Source organism: Hylobates moloch, unplaced genomic scaffold, assembly GCF_009828535.3.
Source record: "Hylobates moloch isolate HMO894 unplaced genomic scaffold, HMol_V3 SCAFFOLD_3, whole genome shotgun sequence".
In the NCBI taxonomy this organism is placed as follows: Eukaryota; Metazoa; Chordata; class Mammalia; order Primates; family Hylobatidae; genus Hylobates; species Hylobates moloch.
The window spans coordinates 14,347,071-14,365,049 of record NW_026652278.1 but is presented as its reverse complement, the minus strand read 5'-3'; the positions used below and the strand labels follow the sequence as shown (position 1 = coordinate 14,365,049).

Here is a 17,979-nt window from a genome sequence, read left to right as displayed (position 1 = left end):
GCCTGGCCGCTAATTTTTATATTTTTAGTAGAGATGGGGTTTCACCATTTTGGCCAGGCTGGTCTCAAACTCCTGACCTCAGGTCATCCACCCGCCTCGGCCTCCCAAAGTGCTGGAATTACAGGTGTGAGCCACTGCGCCCAGCCTAATTTTGTATTTTTAGTAGAGATGGGGTTGCACCATGTTGGCCAGGCTAGTGTCAAACTCCTGACCTCAGATGACCCGCCTGCTTAGGCCTCCCAAAGCGCTGGGATTACAGTGTGAGACACTGTGCCCAGCCCCAGCTAATTTTTTTTTTTTTTTTTTTTTTGAGACGGAGTCTTTCTCTGTCCCCCAGGCTGGAGTGTGGTGGCGCGATCTCGGCTCACCGCAACCTCCACCTCCTGGATTCACGCCATTCTCCTGCCTCAGCCTCCCGAGTAGCTGGGACCACAGGCGCCCACCAACACGCCCGGCTAATTTTTTTGTATTTTTTAGTAGAGACGGGGTTTCACCATGTTAGCCAGGATGGTCTCGATCTCCTGACCTCGTGATCCACCCGCCTCAGCCTCCCAAAGTGCTGGGATTACAGGCTTGAGCCACCGCGCCCGGCCCCCAGCTAATTTTTAAACATTTTTTAGAGACAGTCTCCCTATGTTGCCCAGGCTGGTCTCAAACTCCTGGGCTCAAGTCATCCTCCCACCTTGGCCTCCCAAAGTGTTGGGATTACAGACATGAGTCACCCTGCACCTGGCAGACTTTTTTGTTTTTTTTTTTTTAAATCAGGAAGTTTTAATGATATAGAAAGATGCTGGTTCCCTTCACATCAGTTGTTTCAGTTTTTTGTGAGTCTAGCTTCCTCTGTGCATCCCATCATAGAGTCCCTTGCGGGGCAGAGCACACATCCTGGGAAGCTGACATAGGATAGATCTACTCTTCCACCAAATAAAGTGTTTGTATGCTTTACAACATTTGCCTAAATTCTCTGTATTAAAAATAATTTTGTAGGCCAGGTGCTGTGACTCAAACCTGTAATCCCAACACTTTGGGAGGCTAAGGTGGGTGGATCACTTGAGGTCAGGAGTTCGAGATCAGCCTGGCCAACATGGTGAAACCCTGTCTCTACTAAAAATACAAATATTAGCCAGGTGTGGTGGTGTGTGCCTGTAATCCCAGCTACTCGGGAAACTGAAGCAGGAGACTCGCTTGAGCCCAGGAGGCAGAGGTTGCAGTGAGCAAAGATCTTGCCACTGCACTCCAGCCTGGGTGACAGAGTGAGACTCGGTCTCAAAAAAAAAAACGAAGAAAAAAATCTTTATTTCTTTGCATGATGTGTAATTCAGTAACATTAAAATTTCTCTTTTTTGAAGACATTGTATCTCAGTTTGGAATGGAAACTGTTATCTTACACACAGCACTGATGCTAAAGAAAAGAATTGTGGTGTATCACCCCAAGATAGAAGCGGTCCAGGAGTTTACCAGGTATCATCTCTCATTATAAAAAAGTGTTAACTTTGTTGGCAGACAGTTTGCCGCACTAGATGTTACTGTGTGCTCTGCTGTGTTGCACATTTGCTATAAATAGCATGTGGTGAAATATCACCTTTGGTCTGAAGTTTCTGTTTAGCTCTAGTAGTTCAAAGTCACTGATTTGGACTATTTATGACTATTTTAGAGCAGGGGGTTAGCAAACTTTTCCTTGGCAGACAGTAAATATTTTAGGTTTGTGAGCCATATGGTCACTGTCCCAACTACTCAACTGCCTGGGTAGCACAAAAGCAACCATGGAGGACACGTACATAAATGACTCGGCACGGCTGTGGTCAATGAAACTTTATTTTCAAGGACAGGCAGTTAGCCTGTGGGCCATAGTTTGCTGAACCGTTTCAGGTAAATTGTTCCTTCTGTTCCATTTTATCAAAGACTCTTTTTTTTTCTTGTTTTAATTAAAAAGTTTTAGAGCAGGACAAAGACTCTTATTTTGATAGTACATATAGATTTTTTAAATTTTATTTTCATTTTTAGTAGAGATGGGGTCTTGCTGTGTTGCCCAGGGTGGTCTCAAACTCCTAGGCTCCAGTGATCCTCATGCCTTGGCCTCCCAAAATGCTGGAATTACAGGTGTGAGCCACTGTGCCCGGCCAAAATACATAAAGATTTCGTTGTTGTTAATAATTTTTTTGCCAGAGGGGTCAGCTCAGGGCCAAGAGGTGCCTGCCAGGCCCTGCCGCCTCTAACAGCTCCCCCACCTGCCATACAGATTTTTAAAGATTTTTTGTTTACTAAATCTAACTTGTTACTAGGTCCTTTTAAATTTTTTTCATTTTTATTTTATTTTATATTTTTTGTCGAGATGGGGTTTCTTGGGTCTCACTATGTTGGCCAGGCTGGTCTCGAACTCCTGGGCTCAAGTGATTCTCCTGCCTCTGTTGAGATTACAGACATGAACCACCACACCCAGCCATTAGGTCTTTTTTTTTTTTTTTTTTTTTTTTTAGACAGAATCTCTTGCTTTGTTGCCAGGCTGGAGTGGTGCAGTGGCGTGATCTTGGCTCACTGCAACATCCACCTCCCGGGTTCAAGTAATTCTCCTGCCTCAGCCTCCCGAGTAGCTGAGACTACAGGCACGCACCACCACGCCCAGCTAATCTTTGTATTTTTAGTAGAGATGGGGTTTCACCATGTTGTCCAAGATGGTCTCGATCTCTTGACCTTGTGATCTGCCGTCTCGGCCTCCCGAAGTGCTGGGATTACAGGCGTGAGCCACTGCGCCTGGCCAGGTCCTCCTTTAAAAGCAAGAGGACTTAGCATTCGTGTTGGGTTTACTGTATGTCAGGCATTTTATAAGATACCTTAAATTATTAAATTTACTCATAACAAGAACCCTGCAAGGAAGTATTTTTACCCTGTTTTATGAATGAGAAAATTAAGGTTGGCAGAGTATAGGTATAAGGTATTGAAAAGAACAAAGGCTTCATAGTCGGAAAGACCTGAGTTAAAATCTTGGGAGGGTAACTTATTAGCTCTGTGAACACATAAAAGATACTGAATGTTGGCCGGGCATGGTGGCTTACACCTGTAATCCCAGCACTTTGGGAGGCTGAGGCTAGCAGATTGCCTTAGATCAGAAGTTCAGGACCAGACTGGGCAACACAGCAAAACCCCAGCTCTGTAAAAAAAATACAAAAATTAGCCACGCATGGTGGCATGCACCCGTAGCCCGAGCTACACAGGAGGCTGAGGTGGGAGAATCGCTTGAGCCCAGGAGGTGGAGGCTGCAGTGAGCCATGATCACGTCACTGCACCCCAGTCTGGACGACGGAGTGAGGCCCTGTCACAGAAACAAAACAAAAGATATTGTTTCTGAGCCTGTGTTCCTTTATCTGTAAAATGAAGATCGTAATATCTACTTACAAGTTTGTTTTTAAGACTGGAAATAATTTGTGTAAGATGCTTAACATGTACCTAGCCTGTAAGACACACTTTAGAAGTTATTATTGTTATGGTCATGATTGCATCAGATTTCAAGTGAGAGGGCCAGAATTTTTACCCTGCCCTCTCTGGGTCCAAAAGCCTATATTTTCTATCCCATCACCTTTTCCCCCTCTACGTATGCTACTTAAACTGGAGCGGTCACAGCTTCTGAGATATTTAGCAGGGCACCAGGGGGTTCATGAAGCCACAGGTAAACTTGATACATCTTGTTGCAGTCATTATTCTACCATAAGTTTTTTTCAGGGAAACCTGTGTCGTAGGAAAACAAACACACTTGGTTTGCGAGTTTTACTAAAATTTTAAATATAAATGGGAGACTTCCAGAAAATTTCTTGCTTGCAGAGGTGACTTTGAATGTTACCCTCAGACTCCCTTTGCATGGCAGTCTCCAGAGTGGGATTTTCAGAGGAAAACCTTAGAAGCGTCACTCCTTGCTACCACAGGGATCTTTTGAAACTTCACCTTGAGCTTTCTGTAGCTGATCTGATCCCCAAAAGCAGAGTTTAAAACATTGCGTAGAGGCTGGGTGCAGTGGCTCACGCCTGTAATCCCAGCACTTTGGGAGGCCAAGGCAGGCGGGTCACCTGAGGTCGGGAGTTCAAGATCAGCCTGGCCAACATGGTGAAACCCGATCTCCACTAAAAATACAAACATTAACCGGGCCATGGTGGCAGGCGCCTGTAGTCCCAGCTACTTGGGAGACTGAGGCAGGAGAATTACTTGAACCCCAGAGGTGGAGGTTGCAGTGAGCCAAAATCATGCCATTGCACTCCAGCTTGGGTGACGAGTGAAACTCCATCTCAAAAAAATAAATAATAAAACATTGCATTGCTTTAATTTGAAGCCCAGAGGTTAGCACATTTGAGGCTTGGTCTCACTTCTGTCCCTGATTAGCTGTAGACTCTACCCTCTTCATTTCCTCCTCAGGAAGAGGAGAAGGGGCAGGCTGAGTCTTTAAGGTGTGGACCAGCAACAACTTGAATTCTTGCCTTGATTCCCCAGGACTCTGCCTGCCCTGGTGTGGCACCGACAGGACTGGACCATCCTTCACTCTTACGTGCACCTCAACGCCGATGAGCTGGAAGCCCTGCAGATGTGCACAGGTAGACAAGAGGATCCCAGGGGAGGGGAGGAACTGTTTCACTTTTTTTTTTTTTTTCCTGAGACTTTTCTTTTTTTTTTTTTTTTTTTTTTGGAGACGGAGTCTTGCTCTGTCGCCCAGGCTGGAGTGCAGTGGTGCAATCTTGGCTCACTGCAACCTCCGCCTCCCGGGTTCACACCATTCTCCTGCCTCAGCCTCCGGAGTAGCTGGGACTACAGGCGCCCACCACCGCGCCTGGCTGATTTTTTGTATTTTTTTAGTAGGGACGGGGTTTCACCGTGGTCTCGACCTCCTGACCTCGTGATCCACCCGCCTCGACCTCCCAAAGTGCTGGGATTACAGGCGTGAGCCACTGCGCCCGGCCCCCTGAGACAGATTTTCACTCTTGTTGCCCAGGATGGAATGCAATGGCGCGATCTTAGCTTACCGCAACGTCTGCCTTCAATTCTCCTGCCTTAGCCTCCCAAGTAGCTGGGATTACAGGCATGCGCATACCAAGCCCAGCTAATTTTATTCCACTTTAAAGAGGGTTTTTTGTTTTTATTTTGTGCATTCCTAAGTGGAATACTGATCCTTTATTATTTCTTTGTCACATGCAATCAATTTTTTGCCCTTAAAATTTTTTTTTTTTTAGTTTAAAAAAAAACTGTGGCCGGGCGCGGTAGCTCATGCCTGTAATCCCAGCACTTTGGGAGGCCAAGGTGGGCAGATCACCTGAGGTCGGGAGTTCAAGACCAGCCTGACCAACATGGAGAAACCCCGTCTCTACTAAAAATACAAAAAATTAGCTGGGTATGGTGGCGCATGCCTGTAATCCCAGCTACTTGGGAGGCTGAGGCAGGAGAAGCGCTTGAACCCGGAAGGCGGAGGTTGCGGTGAGCCGAGATCACGCCATTGCACTCCAGCCTGGGCAACGAGTGAAACTCTGTCTCAAAAAAAAAAAAATTGTAAAATGCATACAGGATTTACCTTTCTTTGGTGGGGCGCGGTGCCTCATGCCTATAATCCTAGCACTTTAGGAGGCTGAGGCGAGTGGATTGCCTGAGCTCAGGAGTTTGAGACCACCCTGGCCAGCATGGTGAAACCGTTGTCTCTACTAAAATACCAAAAAAAAAAAATTAGCCGGGTGTGGTGGTGGGTGCCTGTAGTTCCAGCTACTCTGGAAGCTGAGGCACAAGAATTGCTTGAACCCAGGAGGTGGAGGTCGCAGTGAGCCGAGACTGAGCCACTGCACTCCAGCTAGGGCGACAGAGCGAGACTCTGTCTCCAGAAAAAAAAAAGATTTCCTTTTTTTTTTGAGACCAGGTCTTCGTATGTTGCTCAGGCTGGTCTTGAACTCCTGAACTCAAGCGATCTGCCCGTCTTGGCCTCTCACACTGTTGGGATTACAGGCGTCAGCCACTACGCACAGCTACTTTACCTTTTTAACCATTTGTAAACATATAGTTCAGTGGCATTAAGTACATTCACATTGTTGTTCAGCCATCATCAAAATGCAGCCTATTTTTGGCTGAGCACAGTGGCTCAGACCTGTAATCCCAGCACTTTGGGAGGCCGAAGTGGGGTGATCGCCTGAGCCCAGAAGTTCCAGACCAGCCTGGGCAACATAGGAGACCCATCTTTTAAAATTTTTAAATTATAAAATAAAAAAAATGCAACCTATATTTAACCTAAATAGTTAAATATAACTATTTAACCTAAATAGTTAAATATAACTATTTAACCTGTAAAGTTCTTTTTTTTTTTTTCTTGAGATGGAGTTTTGTTCTTGTTACCCAGGCTGGAGTGCAATAGTGTGATCTCAGCTCACTGCAACCTCTGCCTCCTGGGTTCAAGCAATTCTCCTGCCTTAGCCTCCCTAGTAGCTGGGATTACAGGCACCTGCCACCATGCCCAGCTAATTTTTGTATTTTTAGTAGAGACAGGGTTTCTCCATGTTGGCCAGGCTGGTCTCAAATTTCTTTTTTTTTTTTTTTTGAGACGGAGTCTCGCTCTGTCGCCCAGACTGGAGTGCAGTGGCGCAATCTCGGCTCACTGCAAGCTCCGCCTCCCGGGTTCACGCCATTCTCCTGCCTCAGCCTCTCCGAGTAGCTGGGACTACAGGTGCCCGCCACCACGCCCGGCTAATTTTTTTTGTGTTTTTAGTAGAGACGGGGTTTCACCGTGGTCTCGATCTCCTGACCTCGTGATCCGCCCGCCTCGGCCTCCCAAAGTGCTGGGATTACAAGCGTGAGCCACTGCGCCCGGCCTCAAATTTCTTACCTTAGGTGATCCTCCCGCCTCGGCCTCCCAAAGTGCCTGGATTGCAGGCATAAGCCATTGTGCCTGGCCGAACTTGTAAAGTTCTAGTCTTAAAAGTTTATCAGTGACTTTTTTTTAATCTTTTTAATTATTATGGGTATATAATAGGTATATATATTTATGGGGTACATGTGATGTTTTGATACAGGCCTACAATGTATAATGTTTACATCAGGGTAATTGCAGTATCCATCACCTCAAGCATTTATGATTTCTTTGTGTTAAGAACATTGTGATTCCACTTCTAGTTTTTTTTGTTTTTTGTTTTTTGTTTTTTTTTGAGTTGGAGTCTCACTCTGTTGCCCAGGCTGGAGTGCAGTGGCACGATCTCAGCATACTACAGCCTCCACCTCCCAGGATCAAGTGATTCTCCTGCCTCAGCTGCCCGAGTAGCTGGGATTACAGGTGTGCACCACCATGCCCAGCTAATTTTTTTATATTTTTGGTAGAGAGTAGAGATGGGGTTTTACCATGTTGGCCAGGCTGGTCTCCAACTTCTGATCTCAGGTGATCCACCCGCCTCAGCTTCCCAAAGTGTTGGGATTACAGGTGTGAGCCACTGTGCCCAGCCAACTTCTAGTTATTTTTAAATATACAGTAAACTATCATTCACTGTAGTCACCCTATTGTGCTATCAAATACTAGGTCTTATTCATTCTAACTATATTTTTGTATCCACTAACCATCCCAAATTTTCCCCCTCTCCCCACTACCCTTCCTAACCTCTGGTACCCACCATTCTACTCTCTATCTCCCTGAGTTCCATTGTTTTAATTTTTAGCTTCCCCAAATAAGTGAGAACATGCAAAATTTGTCTTTCTGTCCCTGGCTTCTTTTACTTAACATGATGCCTCCAGTTCCATCCATGTTGTTGCAAATGACAGGATTTCATTCCTTTTTATGGCTGCATAATATTCCACTGTGTATATGCACCACATTTTCTTTTCCATTCATCTGTTGATGGACACTCAGTTTGATTCCAAATCTTGGTGGTTGTGAACAGTGCTGCAATGAACATGGGAGTGGTGGTATCTCTTTGATAAACTGATTTCCTTTTTTGGGGGTAAATACCCAGCAATGGGATTGCTGGGTCATATGGTAGTTCTATTTTTAGTTTTTTGAGAAATTTCCATACTATTCTCCATAGTGACTGTATTAATTTACATTCCCACCAACAGTGTACGAGAGTTCTTTTTCTCTACTTCCTTGCCATAGTTTGTTATTGCCTGTCTTTTTTGAGATGGAGTCTCCCTCTGTTGTCCAGGCCAAAGTGCAGTGGCACGCTGTCAGCTCACTGCAACCTCCACTTCCCTGGTTCAAGCAATTCTCCTATCTCAGCCTCCTGAGTAGCTGGGACTGCAGGCGCCCACCACCACGCCTGGCTAATTTTTGTATTTTTAGTAGAGACAGGGTTTCACCATATTGGTCAGGCTGGTCTCGAACTCCTGACCTCAGATGATCCACCTGCTTTGGCCTCCCAAAGTTCTGGGATTACAAGCAGGAGCCACCGCGCCCAGCCATCTGTATTTTTTTTGAGAGACAAGGTCTTGCTTTATTGCCTGGGCTTGTCTTGAATTCCTGGGCTCTGGGATTATAGGCATGAGCCACTGTGCCTGGCCATTTTCTTATGAAAATTTTTCTTTCTCTTTTTCTTTTTTTTTTTTTTGTTTGGTTGTTATGTCTTTTTTTGAGACAGGGTCTTGCTCTGTCACCCAGGCTGGAGTGCAGTGGCTCAATCTTGGCTCACTGCAACCTCCACCTCCTGGGCTTAAGCCATCCTTCTACCCCAGCCTCCCAAGTAGCTGGGACTACAGGCATGTGTTTTTTTTTTTTTTTTTGTAGACATAAGGTTTCACCATGTTGCCCTGGCTGGTCTCAAACTCTTGAGCTCCGGCCTTGGCCTCCGAAAGTGCTGAGATTATAGGTGTGAGCTACTGTGCCTGGCCTACAAATTTTTAATGTTTTTTATTTCCCAGTTAAGTTATTAATTTATCTGGAATAATTTTTTGTGTAGTTTGTGAATTTGGGATCTGACTGAACTTTTTTACCCTATAGATAACCACTTGGAGCAGGACATTTATTGAATAGTCTCTTTTTTCAGTAATGAGTAATATTACTTGTCATCTGTCACATTTTCTCATTCATGGGTGGGCCTGGGTCTGGCTCTCAGCAGTAGGTTTTGGTTTTGTTGTTTTTTAAATTATTTTATTTTATTTTATTTTTTTGAGACAGAGTCTCACTCTGTTGCCCAGGCTGGGGTGCAGTGGTGTGATCTTGGCTCACTGCAACTTCCACCTCCCAGGTTCAAGCAATTCTCATGCCTCAGCCTCCCAAGTAACAGGGACTACAGGCGTGTGCCACCATGCCCAGCTAATTTTTTTTTTAAATATTTGTATTAAAGATGGGGTTTCGCCATGTTGCCCAGGCAGGCCTCGAACTCCCGAGCTCAAGCAATCCACCCGCCTCGGCCTCCCAAAGTGCTAGGATTACAGGCATGAGCCACCGCGCCTGGCCACCAGCTAATTTTTGTATTTTTAGTAGAGACAGGGTTTCATCATGTTGGCCAGGACAGTCTCAAACTCCTGGCCTCAAGTGATCCTCCCACCTCAGCTTTCCAAAGTGCTGGGATTACAGGCATGGGCCACTGCCCCCCATCTGTTATTTTTTAACTGTCCTTGCTTGGTAAAGTAAAACTCTAGGAATGATAAATTGGTCCTTGTATTAGTGTGTTCTTGCACTGCTATAAAGAAATAACCGAAGGCCGGGCAAGATGGCTCACACCTGTAATCCCAGCACTTTGGGAGGCCAAAGTGGGTGGATCACCTGAGGTCATGAGTTCAAGACCAGCCTGACCAATATGGTGAAATCCTGTCTTTACTAATCATACAAAATTTAGCCAGGTGTGGTGGCATATGCCTGTAGTCCCAGCTACTCAGGAGGCTGAGACAAGAAAATTGCTTGAACCCAGGAGGTAGAGGTTGCAGTGAGCCAAGATCGTGCCACTGCACTCCAGCCTGGGCAACAGAGCAAGACTCTGTCTCAAAAACAAACAAACAAAAAGGCCAGGTGCAGTGGCTCACGCCTGTAATCCCAGCACTTTGGAAGGCTGAGGCAGGCAGATCACAAGGTCAGGAGTTCGACACCAGTCTGGGCAATATGGTGAAACCCCATCTCTACTCAAAATACAAAAATTAGCCAGGCGTGGTGGTGCACGCCTGTAGTCCCAGCTACTCAGGAGGCTGAGGCAGGAGAATCTCTTGAACCTCGGAGGTGGAGGTTGTGGTGAGCCAAGATCACGCTACTGCACTCTGGCCTTGGTGACAGAGCCAGACTCTGTCTCAAAAAAAAAAAAACAAAAACAACTGAGACTAGGTAATTTATAAAGAAAAGCAGTTGAATTGGCTCACAGTTCTGCAGGCTGTACGGCAAGCATAGTGGCTTCTGCTTCTGTGGAGGCCTCAGGAAACTTACAATCATGGCGGACGGTGAAGGGGAAGCAGGCACGTCTTACATGGCTGGAGCAGGAGGAAGGTGGGGGAAGGTGCTGTACACTTTTAACGAGATCTTGTGAGAACTCAATCACGAGAACCACACTAAGGGGATGGTGCTAAACCGTTCATGACAAATCACCCCCATGATCCAATCACCTCCCACCCAGCCCCACCTCCAACATTGAGGATTACAGTTCGACATGAGATTTGGGTGGGAACACAGATCCAAACCATATCAGTCACTCCTCAAATAATTTTTTTTTTGGTAGTTGTATTGCTCTGTGAAATCAAAAAAATCTGGGAATCATTGTTCTAACACCAATCCCAGAGGTCTGCTAATTCCTGAGTTGCCCTGAATCCTTAAAGATGATGCCATTTCCACTCTGAGAACCATGCATTTGGCATTGGTTTCCTGAAGGCAAAGACCTGAAAGGGGAACATCAGTCAAGAGAGTCCTCGCTACCTTCTGCCCCAGCTGTCATTCTTGACCCCAAGAGCAATGATTGGAAAGTAAATGCCCTACTTCAGTCTTGTCCTTGACACTGATGGATAATTTTGGAATATTTGGTGTTGTGTGAATGTCTTCAGGCAACTGATAATAATGTAGTCTTACTAACTGCCACAGGGTGCAGCTAATGTTCCCGAATGAATAAAGCAGTGAAAGAGAGCACTCGATGAGCTTTTAGACCCAATTCTTTTGACGGGTTCACATATTTCTTCCTACTCCAGTAAGGTTGCTCATGTTTGTGATGCAGGTTACGTCGCTGGATTTGTAGACTTGGAGGTGAGCAACAGACCAGACTTCTATGATGTGTTTGTGAATCTGGCAGAGAGTGAGATTACCATTGCTCCCCTTGCAAAAGGTTTGTTCTCTGTTCTGTTCTTGATACAAGATATAAGCCAAACAGTTGTACATTTTTAGGCTGATTCTCTAAAACCAGTATTTGAGGGCTGGTTTACCCACTTTGCTGAAGATGGATATTTCCGTGTCTAGAACACAACATTTATTCCTATAGACACAGACATATTAGCAGAACATCCCGGGTGCTTATGCAGCAGATTATATGCTAAGAAGTTAAATAGTCTGTTCATCTTGTTTCACCACTTTTGTGTTTAAACAAGGTGTATTATCTACTGCCACATAACAAATCACTTCAGAACTTAGCAGTTTATTTTTTATTTTCTTAATTTTGAAATGTCTCTGAGTCATACAGAACTTAGTGGTTTAAAACAACACATAGTCCTTTTCTTTTCTTTTTTTTCTTTCTTTCTTTTTTTTTTTTTTTGAGGCAGAGTCTTCCTCTGTTGCCCGGGCTGGAGTGCAGTGGCCTGATCTTGGCTCACTGCAGCCTGTGCCTTCCGGGTTCAGGTGATTGTCATGTCTCAGCCTCCCAAGTAGTTGGGTTTACAGGCATGCACCACCATGCTCAGCTATATATATATATATATTTTTTTTTTTTTTTGAAATGGAGTCTTACTCTGTTGCCCAGGCTGGAGTGCAATGGCGCGATCTTGGCTCACTGCAACCTCCGCCTCCCAGGTTCAAGTGATTCTCCTGCCTCAGCTTCCTGAGTAGCTGGGATTACAGGCACCCGCCACCACGCCCAGCTAATTTTGTATTTTTAGTGGAGATGGGGTTTCACCATGTTGCTCAGGCTGGTCTTGAACTCCTGACCTCGTGATCCGCCTGCCTCGGCCTCTCAAAGTGCTGGGATTACATATGTGAGCCACTGCGCCTGGCCTAATTTTTGTATTTTTAGTTGAGACAGGGTTTCACCATGTCGGCCAGGCTGGTCTCGAACTCCTAACCTCAAGTGATCCACTGGCCTCAGCCTCTCAAAGTGCTGGGGTTACAGGCGTGAGCCATCATGTTTTAAAACAGCAAATATTTATCTCACAGTTTTGGCGGATCAGGAATGACTTATCTAGTGGTAGTTTTGGTTCAGGAAGTTTCAGTCACAATATCCCAGAGCCACTGTCATCTGAAGGCTCCACTGGGGCTAGAACATCCACTTTCAACGTGCATGGCTGTTGGCAGGGGGCCTCAGTTCCTTCTGCCATGGGCCTCTCCATAGGGCTGCTTGAGTGTTCTTACAATATGACAGCTGGCTCCCCAGGAGTGAGTGACCCGAGAGAGAAAAGGAAGTCACAGTGCGTTTTATAATCTTGTCTTGATAGTCACCATTACTTCCTCCATATGCTATTTGTTAGAAGCAAATCACTAAGTTTAGTCAACACTTCAGAGAGGAATAAGTCTTCACCTCTTGAAGAAAGGAGTGTCAAAAAATATGTAGATGTTTATCACTACACAGGGTTAAATGTGACTCCAGTATGGAAAATCTTTTTGAAGCATGTCTCAGTAAGCATAAGGGAATGAAACTGTTCTTAGAGCTAATGATCAGGAAAGGGTGTACTAGTGTTAGAGTGGCATTCTCAGACATTTTAAATTGTTCCAAATTAGGCCGGGCACTGTGGCTCACGCCTGTATCCCAGCACTTTCGGAGGCCAAGGCGAGTGGATCACAAGATCAGGAGATTGGGACCAGCCTGGCTAACACGGTGAAACCCCGTCTCTACTAAAAATACAAAAAATTAGCTAGGCGTGGTGGCAGGCTTGTAGTCCCAGCTACTTGGGAGGCTGAGGCAAGAGAATGGCGTGAACCTGGGAGGCGGAGCTTGCAGTGAGCCAAGATCGCGCCGCTGCACTCCAGCCTGGGCAGCAGAGCGAGACTCTGTCTCAAAATAAATAAATAAAATAAATAAATAAATAAATAAATTATCCCAAATTACAGCTACATAAAGTAGAAAAGATTGGCTTAAATGCGTGTTGAGCCCAGAGCACTACTCAGGTAGTGGTTTTAGATGGGATTACTGATTAACAGCTTTGTTTTGTCACTTATCTTTCTCCTAAAAGTGGGGGCAGCTGAATGCTGACTCATTGGGAATTGTTAGATTCGATTATGTGAACAATTCAAATTAATAGAACCATAACTGGCTTTCCTTTAATTCCTTTTAAAATTGCAAACATAATGCATGCTTATGGTGAAAAATTCAAACTATGGGGTCAGATCTTTAGGAAATAACTGCCTTTTGCAAAGCGAAAGTGAAAGAAAACTGGCTGTGGCCAGGGCCACTTAAGCAGCTGAAGCATTAGGACCGGAAAGGGTGGCCATCTCCCTGCTGCCCTGTGTTGCTCTGTGTCTATAAAATGGGCTCATCCTAATCCGCACCATTTGAATGGAGTTTGTCTCTTGAAGTGACAGACGAGTTTCTGTTAACCTCCTCAGTGCAGACAGTAGCAATGTATGTAACCAAGCTAACTTAGGTGGTTTCCTTTGCTCATTTCTAAGAATCTAAACGAATTGAGTGCCCAGCTGGCTTCTACAGAACTGACAGGAAGCTCCTCTTTCACAATATTCCCGCCAAAAAGATAAATTTCTTAACTGTAAAGAGCTGGACTAGAATGTCAGACTCTTGGCTTATAGTTACAACTTAGTTGTAGTCAGAATTGTTCATTATGCTTTGTCTGGGAAGAAAAATAAAAATTCTGGTCAGGTGGGTGTGAAGGGGAAATCTGGTTTGGTGTGATTTGTTTTTATGTTGGCCAAGAAGTATAAATCACGATTATATTATGCCTTTCCTCCCAGCATGTTGTCATATTTGTGTCTAGTGATAAAATGGACATGTGGGAGGTTGTCAGCTGCTTTTTGAAAATTCCCTCAGTGTGGTCTTTCAAGTTTTCAGATAGATGGCATGATTGTTCTATTATGTCAATTTCTAAATATTCACCTTCTCGATCTCACCAGAGGCCATGGCAATGGGTAAACTGCACAAAGAAATGGGTCAGCTAATTGTTCAGTCTGCAGAAGATCCAGAGAAATCAGAGAGCCAGGTTGTACAGGTAACTCCCTCACCTTCTGACTTACTGAAAGTCCTGACCCATGAGAATCCTCGTTGCCCACCTATCCCCCAGCATTAAAGACATATTCTTACAATATCGGCAACATATGTGAATTTGAGTTTTGCATTACTGTGTTGTTCACAGACTAAAAGTGCTACCTAGATGACAGTATGATGTATGAGACCTTGGGGAGGGCAAGTAAAAGTGCTGGGAATGCTGTAAGGGTTCAAAAATACATGAATGAATTAATGATGTCAGCAAACAAGGAAGAAGACATGACTTTTTTTTCTTTTTTAAGTTTCACTGTCGCCGAGGGTGGAGTGCAGTGGTGCAATCTTGGGTCACTGCAATCTCCACCATGCGGGTTCAAACGATTCTCCTGCCTCAGCCTCCCAAGTAGCAGGCACTGGGATTACAGGGGCCTGCCACCACACCTGACTAATCTTGTACTTTTAGTAGAGATGGGGTTTCACCACGTTGACCAGGCTGATCTTGAACTCCTGACCTAAAGTGCTTCACCCACCTCAGCCTCCCAAAGTGCTGAGATTACAGGCATGAGCCACCATGCCTGGCCAGAAGACATGATTTTAATGAGCACTTTAGTGAGTCCTCAGCCACCCAAAAGCAATAAAGCCTGCTGGCAGGTGCCGGGTTATTCATCCCAGGCAGAAGAGGACTTTTGGGAAGAGATTCCTTCAAAAAACAATAGCAGCATTTCTCAAAAAGTTAAACATCGAGTTACCATATGATTTAGCAATGCTGTTCCTGGGTATATACCCAAAATAATTGAAAGCAGGGACTCGGCTGGGCCCGGTGGATCATGCATGTAATCCCAGCACTTTGGGAGGCCGAGGCAGGCAGATCATCTGAGGTCAGGGACATGGTGAACCCCGTCTCTATAAAATACAAAAAATACAAAATTAGCCAGGTGTGGTGGTGGGCCTTTAATCCAGTATGGGACGAGGGAAATACCACTGCATATGTGGTCCCTGGTTGACCAAAACGTCATTATGTGATGCATGACTGTACTTGTATGGAAATATCCATAGCAGTGTTACTCACAGTAGCCAAAACGTGGCAGAAGCCACCCAGTGTCCTTCAGCAGACGAATGGGCAAGCAAAATGTAGTCTTTATATACAATAGAATATTACTCAGCTTAAAAAGGAATGGAATGTTTTGAATGTGGCTTTTGTTTGGGGGGAGGGAAGGAACAGAATTCTGATACATGCTATATAGCATGGATGAACCTTGAAACCATGCTAATGAAATAAGCCAGACACTAAAGGGTAAACGTTGTATGATTCCACTTACATGAACTATTTAGAGCAGACAAATTCACAGAGTTAGAAAACAGAATAGTGGTTCCTAGGGGCTAAGCGAGGGGAAATGGGATTATTGTTTAATGGGTACAGAGTTTCTGTTTGTGATGATGAAACGTGGTGGAAATAGTGGTGATGGTTGTGCAACGCTGCAAATGTACTTAATGCCACTGAATTATACACTCAGAAAATGATTAAAATTGTAAAAAAAAAAAAAACCGCACACTGTGATTTTTCTAAGTTAATTTTGTTTCATTTTTCCTAATTTTTCCTTTAAAAAGAATTATCAGACCAGATGCAATGGCTCGGATCTACAATCCCAGCAGTTTGGGAGGCCAAGGTGGGCAGATCGCTTGAGCCCAGGAGTTTGAGACCAGCTTGGGCAACATGGTGAAAGCCCATCTCTACAAAAAGTATTAAAAAATTAGCTGGGTGTGGTGGCGCACGCCTGTAGTCCCAGCTACTCAGGAGACTGAGGTGGGTAGATCACTTGAGCCTGGGAGGTCGAGGCTGCAGTGAGCCATGATTGCACCACTGCACTCCAACCTGGGTAACAGAGCGAGACCCTGTCTCGAAAACAACAACAACAAAAGGAGTTTTTTGTTGTTCGTTTTTGAGACAGGGTTGCCCAGGCTGGAGTGCAGTGGTGCAATCATGGCTCACTGCAGCCTCTAACTCCGGCTCAAGCCGTCCTCCTGCCACGGTCTCCCAAAGTGCTGGGATTACAGGCATGAGCCACCACGCTGAGCTAATTTTTCATAATTTATAAACAGTCTGAAAAAATAGCAAGAAGAATTCTAGAGACTAAATATTCAAATTTCGGATACTAACATGTTGCGTATTTTCCTGTTCTATTAAAGGATATTGCTCTAAAAACAAGAGAAATCTTTACCAACCTAGCACCGTTTTCAGAAGTTTCGGCTGATGGAGAAAAGAGAGTCCTTAATTTGGAGGCACTAAAGCAAAAACGATTTCCACCAGCAACAGAAAACTTCCTTTATCATCTAGCAGCAGCGGAACAAATGCTGAAAATCTGACTCTGTGACAGAACGTATCACTGATGACTGATTGATAGAAAGCCCTCTTTCACTCTGATTATCCATTAACTACATGAAATCCTGAAAATAACAGAGAAACTGTTATATATTTTTAGTGATTTATTTGCAAGTATTGAGATTTGACCTGAAAAACAATGAAACACATGAACACACTTCTGATTTTCTCCTAGCTGATTAGTTTCCTGTCTGCTGTCAGTGCTGGACAAAGTGCTATAACTACTTTATATAACATTACGAAACAGCTAGAGGTCCTGGGGTAAGAGAAAAAAAGCACATCACGACAAACATGAAAGCCTTCATTACACGTTCCAGTTTGTCTCACTGTGTAGTCATAAGCTAATGGTTTATTTTCAGAAAGCTGCCTGAAATGTTGCTTTGTATTCTTCTAGGAAGAACTTTAATTCCTCCTGAGGAACTCTACTTTCTGATCCAAACTGCTAAGTTTTCTGCGGAACTGTCTAGAAGATCATTCAAGAGACCCTGCAGTTGCACTTTCTTGTAAAAGTTAAAAAAAAAAAAGGTTTTTCCCGGCCTTTGAGCATTTTGCCTATATTATAAGAGTTTTGCATATATTTTATACTTGAGTAGACAACCTTAATAATCCATATTTATACTATCGCAGAAGTAAGCATTTGGCAAACGTTCAGCCATTAGCACTCATTTAACCCTGTTAGCAATATTCTTTTGAAAAAAGTGCCAGTCCTTATGTGATAAACTAAGAAGCCCACTGAATATAAAAAAGTGTGTAGGACTGAAACAGTGACCTTAGATTATTGCTAAGGGAATATGAGATTAACTTCCTACAGGGGCCAAAACCAGAGAAAGGCTTCCAACAACTTCGATGAAAGTAGTTTGGCCACATGTCAAGCCAATTGTTTGTATTCATTTATGTACCTTTTTCATAACTGGAGACCTTAAAATTGCCAAATAAGCATGGAGGTCTAAATGATGTACTTGTTAGTGTATTCATGCATATTGATTGTAAAGGATTATTTTTCACTCAGTACTGATGTCCTTGGAAATCTTACCTGGAAACATGTTTGCAAAAAACATTATTGGATCTTTCATCTTTTTCTTGGTATTACATATTTGTTAAATAAAAATTAAACACCCTGTCTTTTTGAGTGAGGGCAGGGAGGACCTGAAATAAGACGGTGTTTACTAAGGCAAATAATTGAAAATTAAATCTGCACTTTATGGAAATGAAAAATATTAACATCTTTTTCCTCATTTTTTTGTATTACTATATTAGCTAATGATCAAAGTTGTTAAAATTATAAATTTATGATGCAGAAATAAAATTGAAATATTTTGATACTCAACTACTTTTAGG

At 44.0% G+C, this 17,979-nt stretch overlaps 1 protein-coding gene across 4 annotated transcripts in view; it reads left to right on the top strand.

Moving 5' to 3' along the window:
* DENND10 (DENN domain containing 10) overlaps positions 1-17,961 on the top strand; it is a 33,114-nt gene extending 15,153 nt beyond the window's left edge. For 2 of the 4 annotated variants that reach the window (XM_032176555.2, XM_058435967.1), the window contains 5 exons: positions 1,350-1,461; positions 4,477-4,577; positions 11,124-11,231; positions 14,174-14,268; positions 16,449-17,961. In XM_032176555.2, the coding sequence (XP_032032446.1) occupies positions 1,350-1,461; positions 4,477-4,577; positions 11,124-11,231; positions 14,174-14,268; positions 16,449-16,625 (593 nt within the window). In that variant the 3' untranslated portion in view covers positions 16,626-17,961. The other 2 variants (XM_058435966.1, XM_032176564.2) reach the window with 2 other exon arrangements.
* Positions 17,962-17,979: the final 18 nt, after the last annotated feature.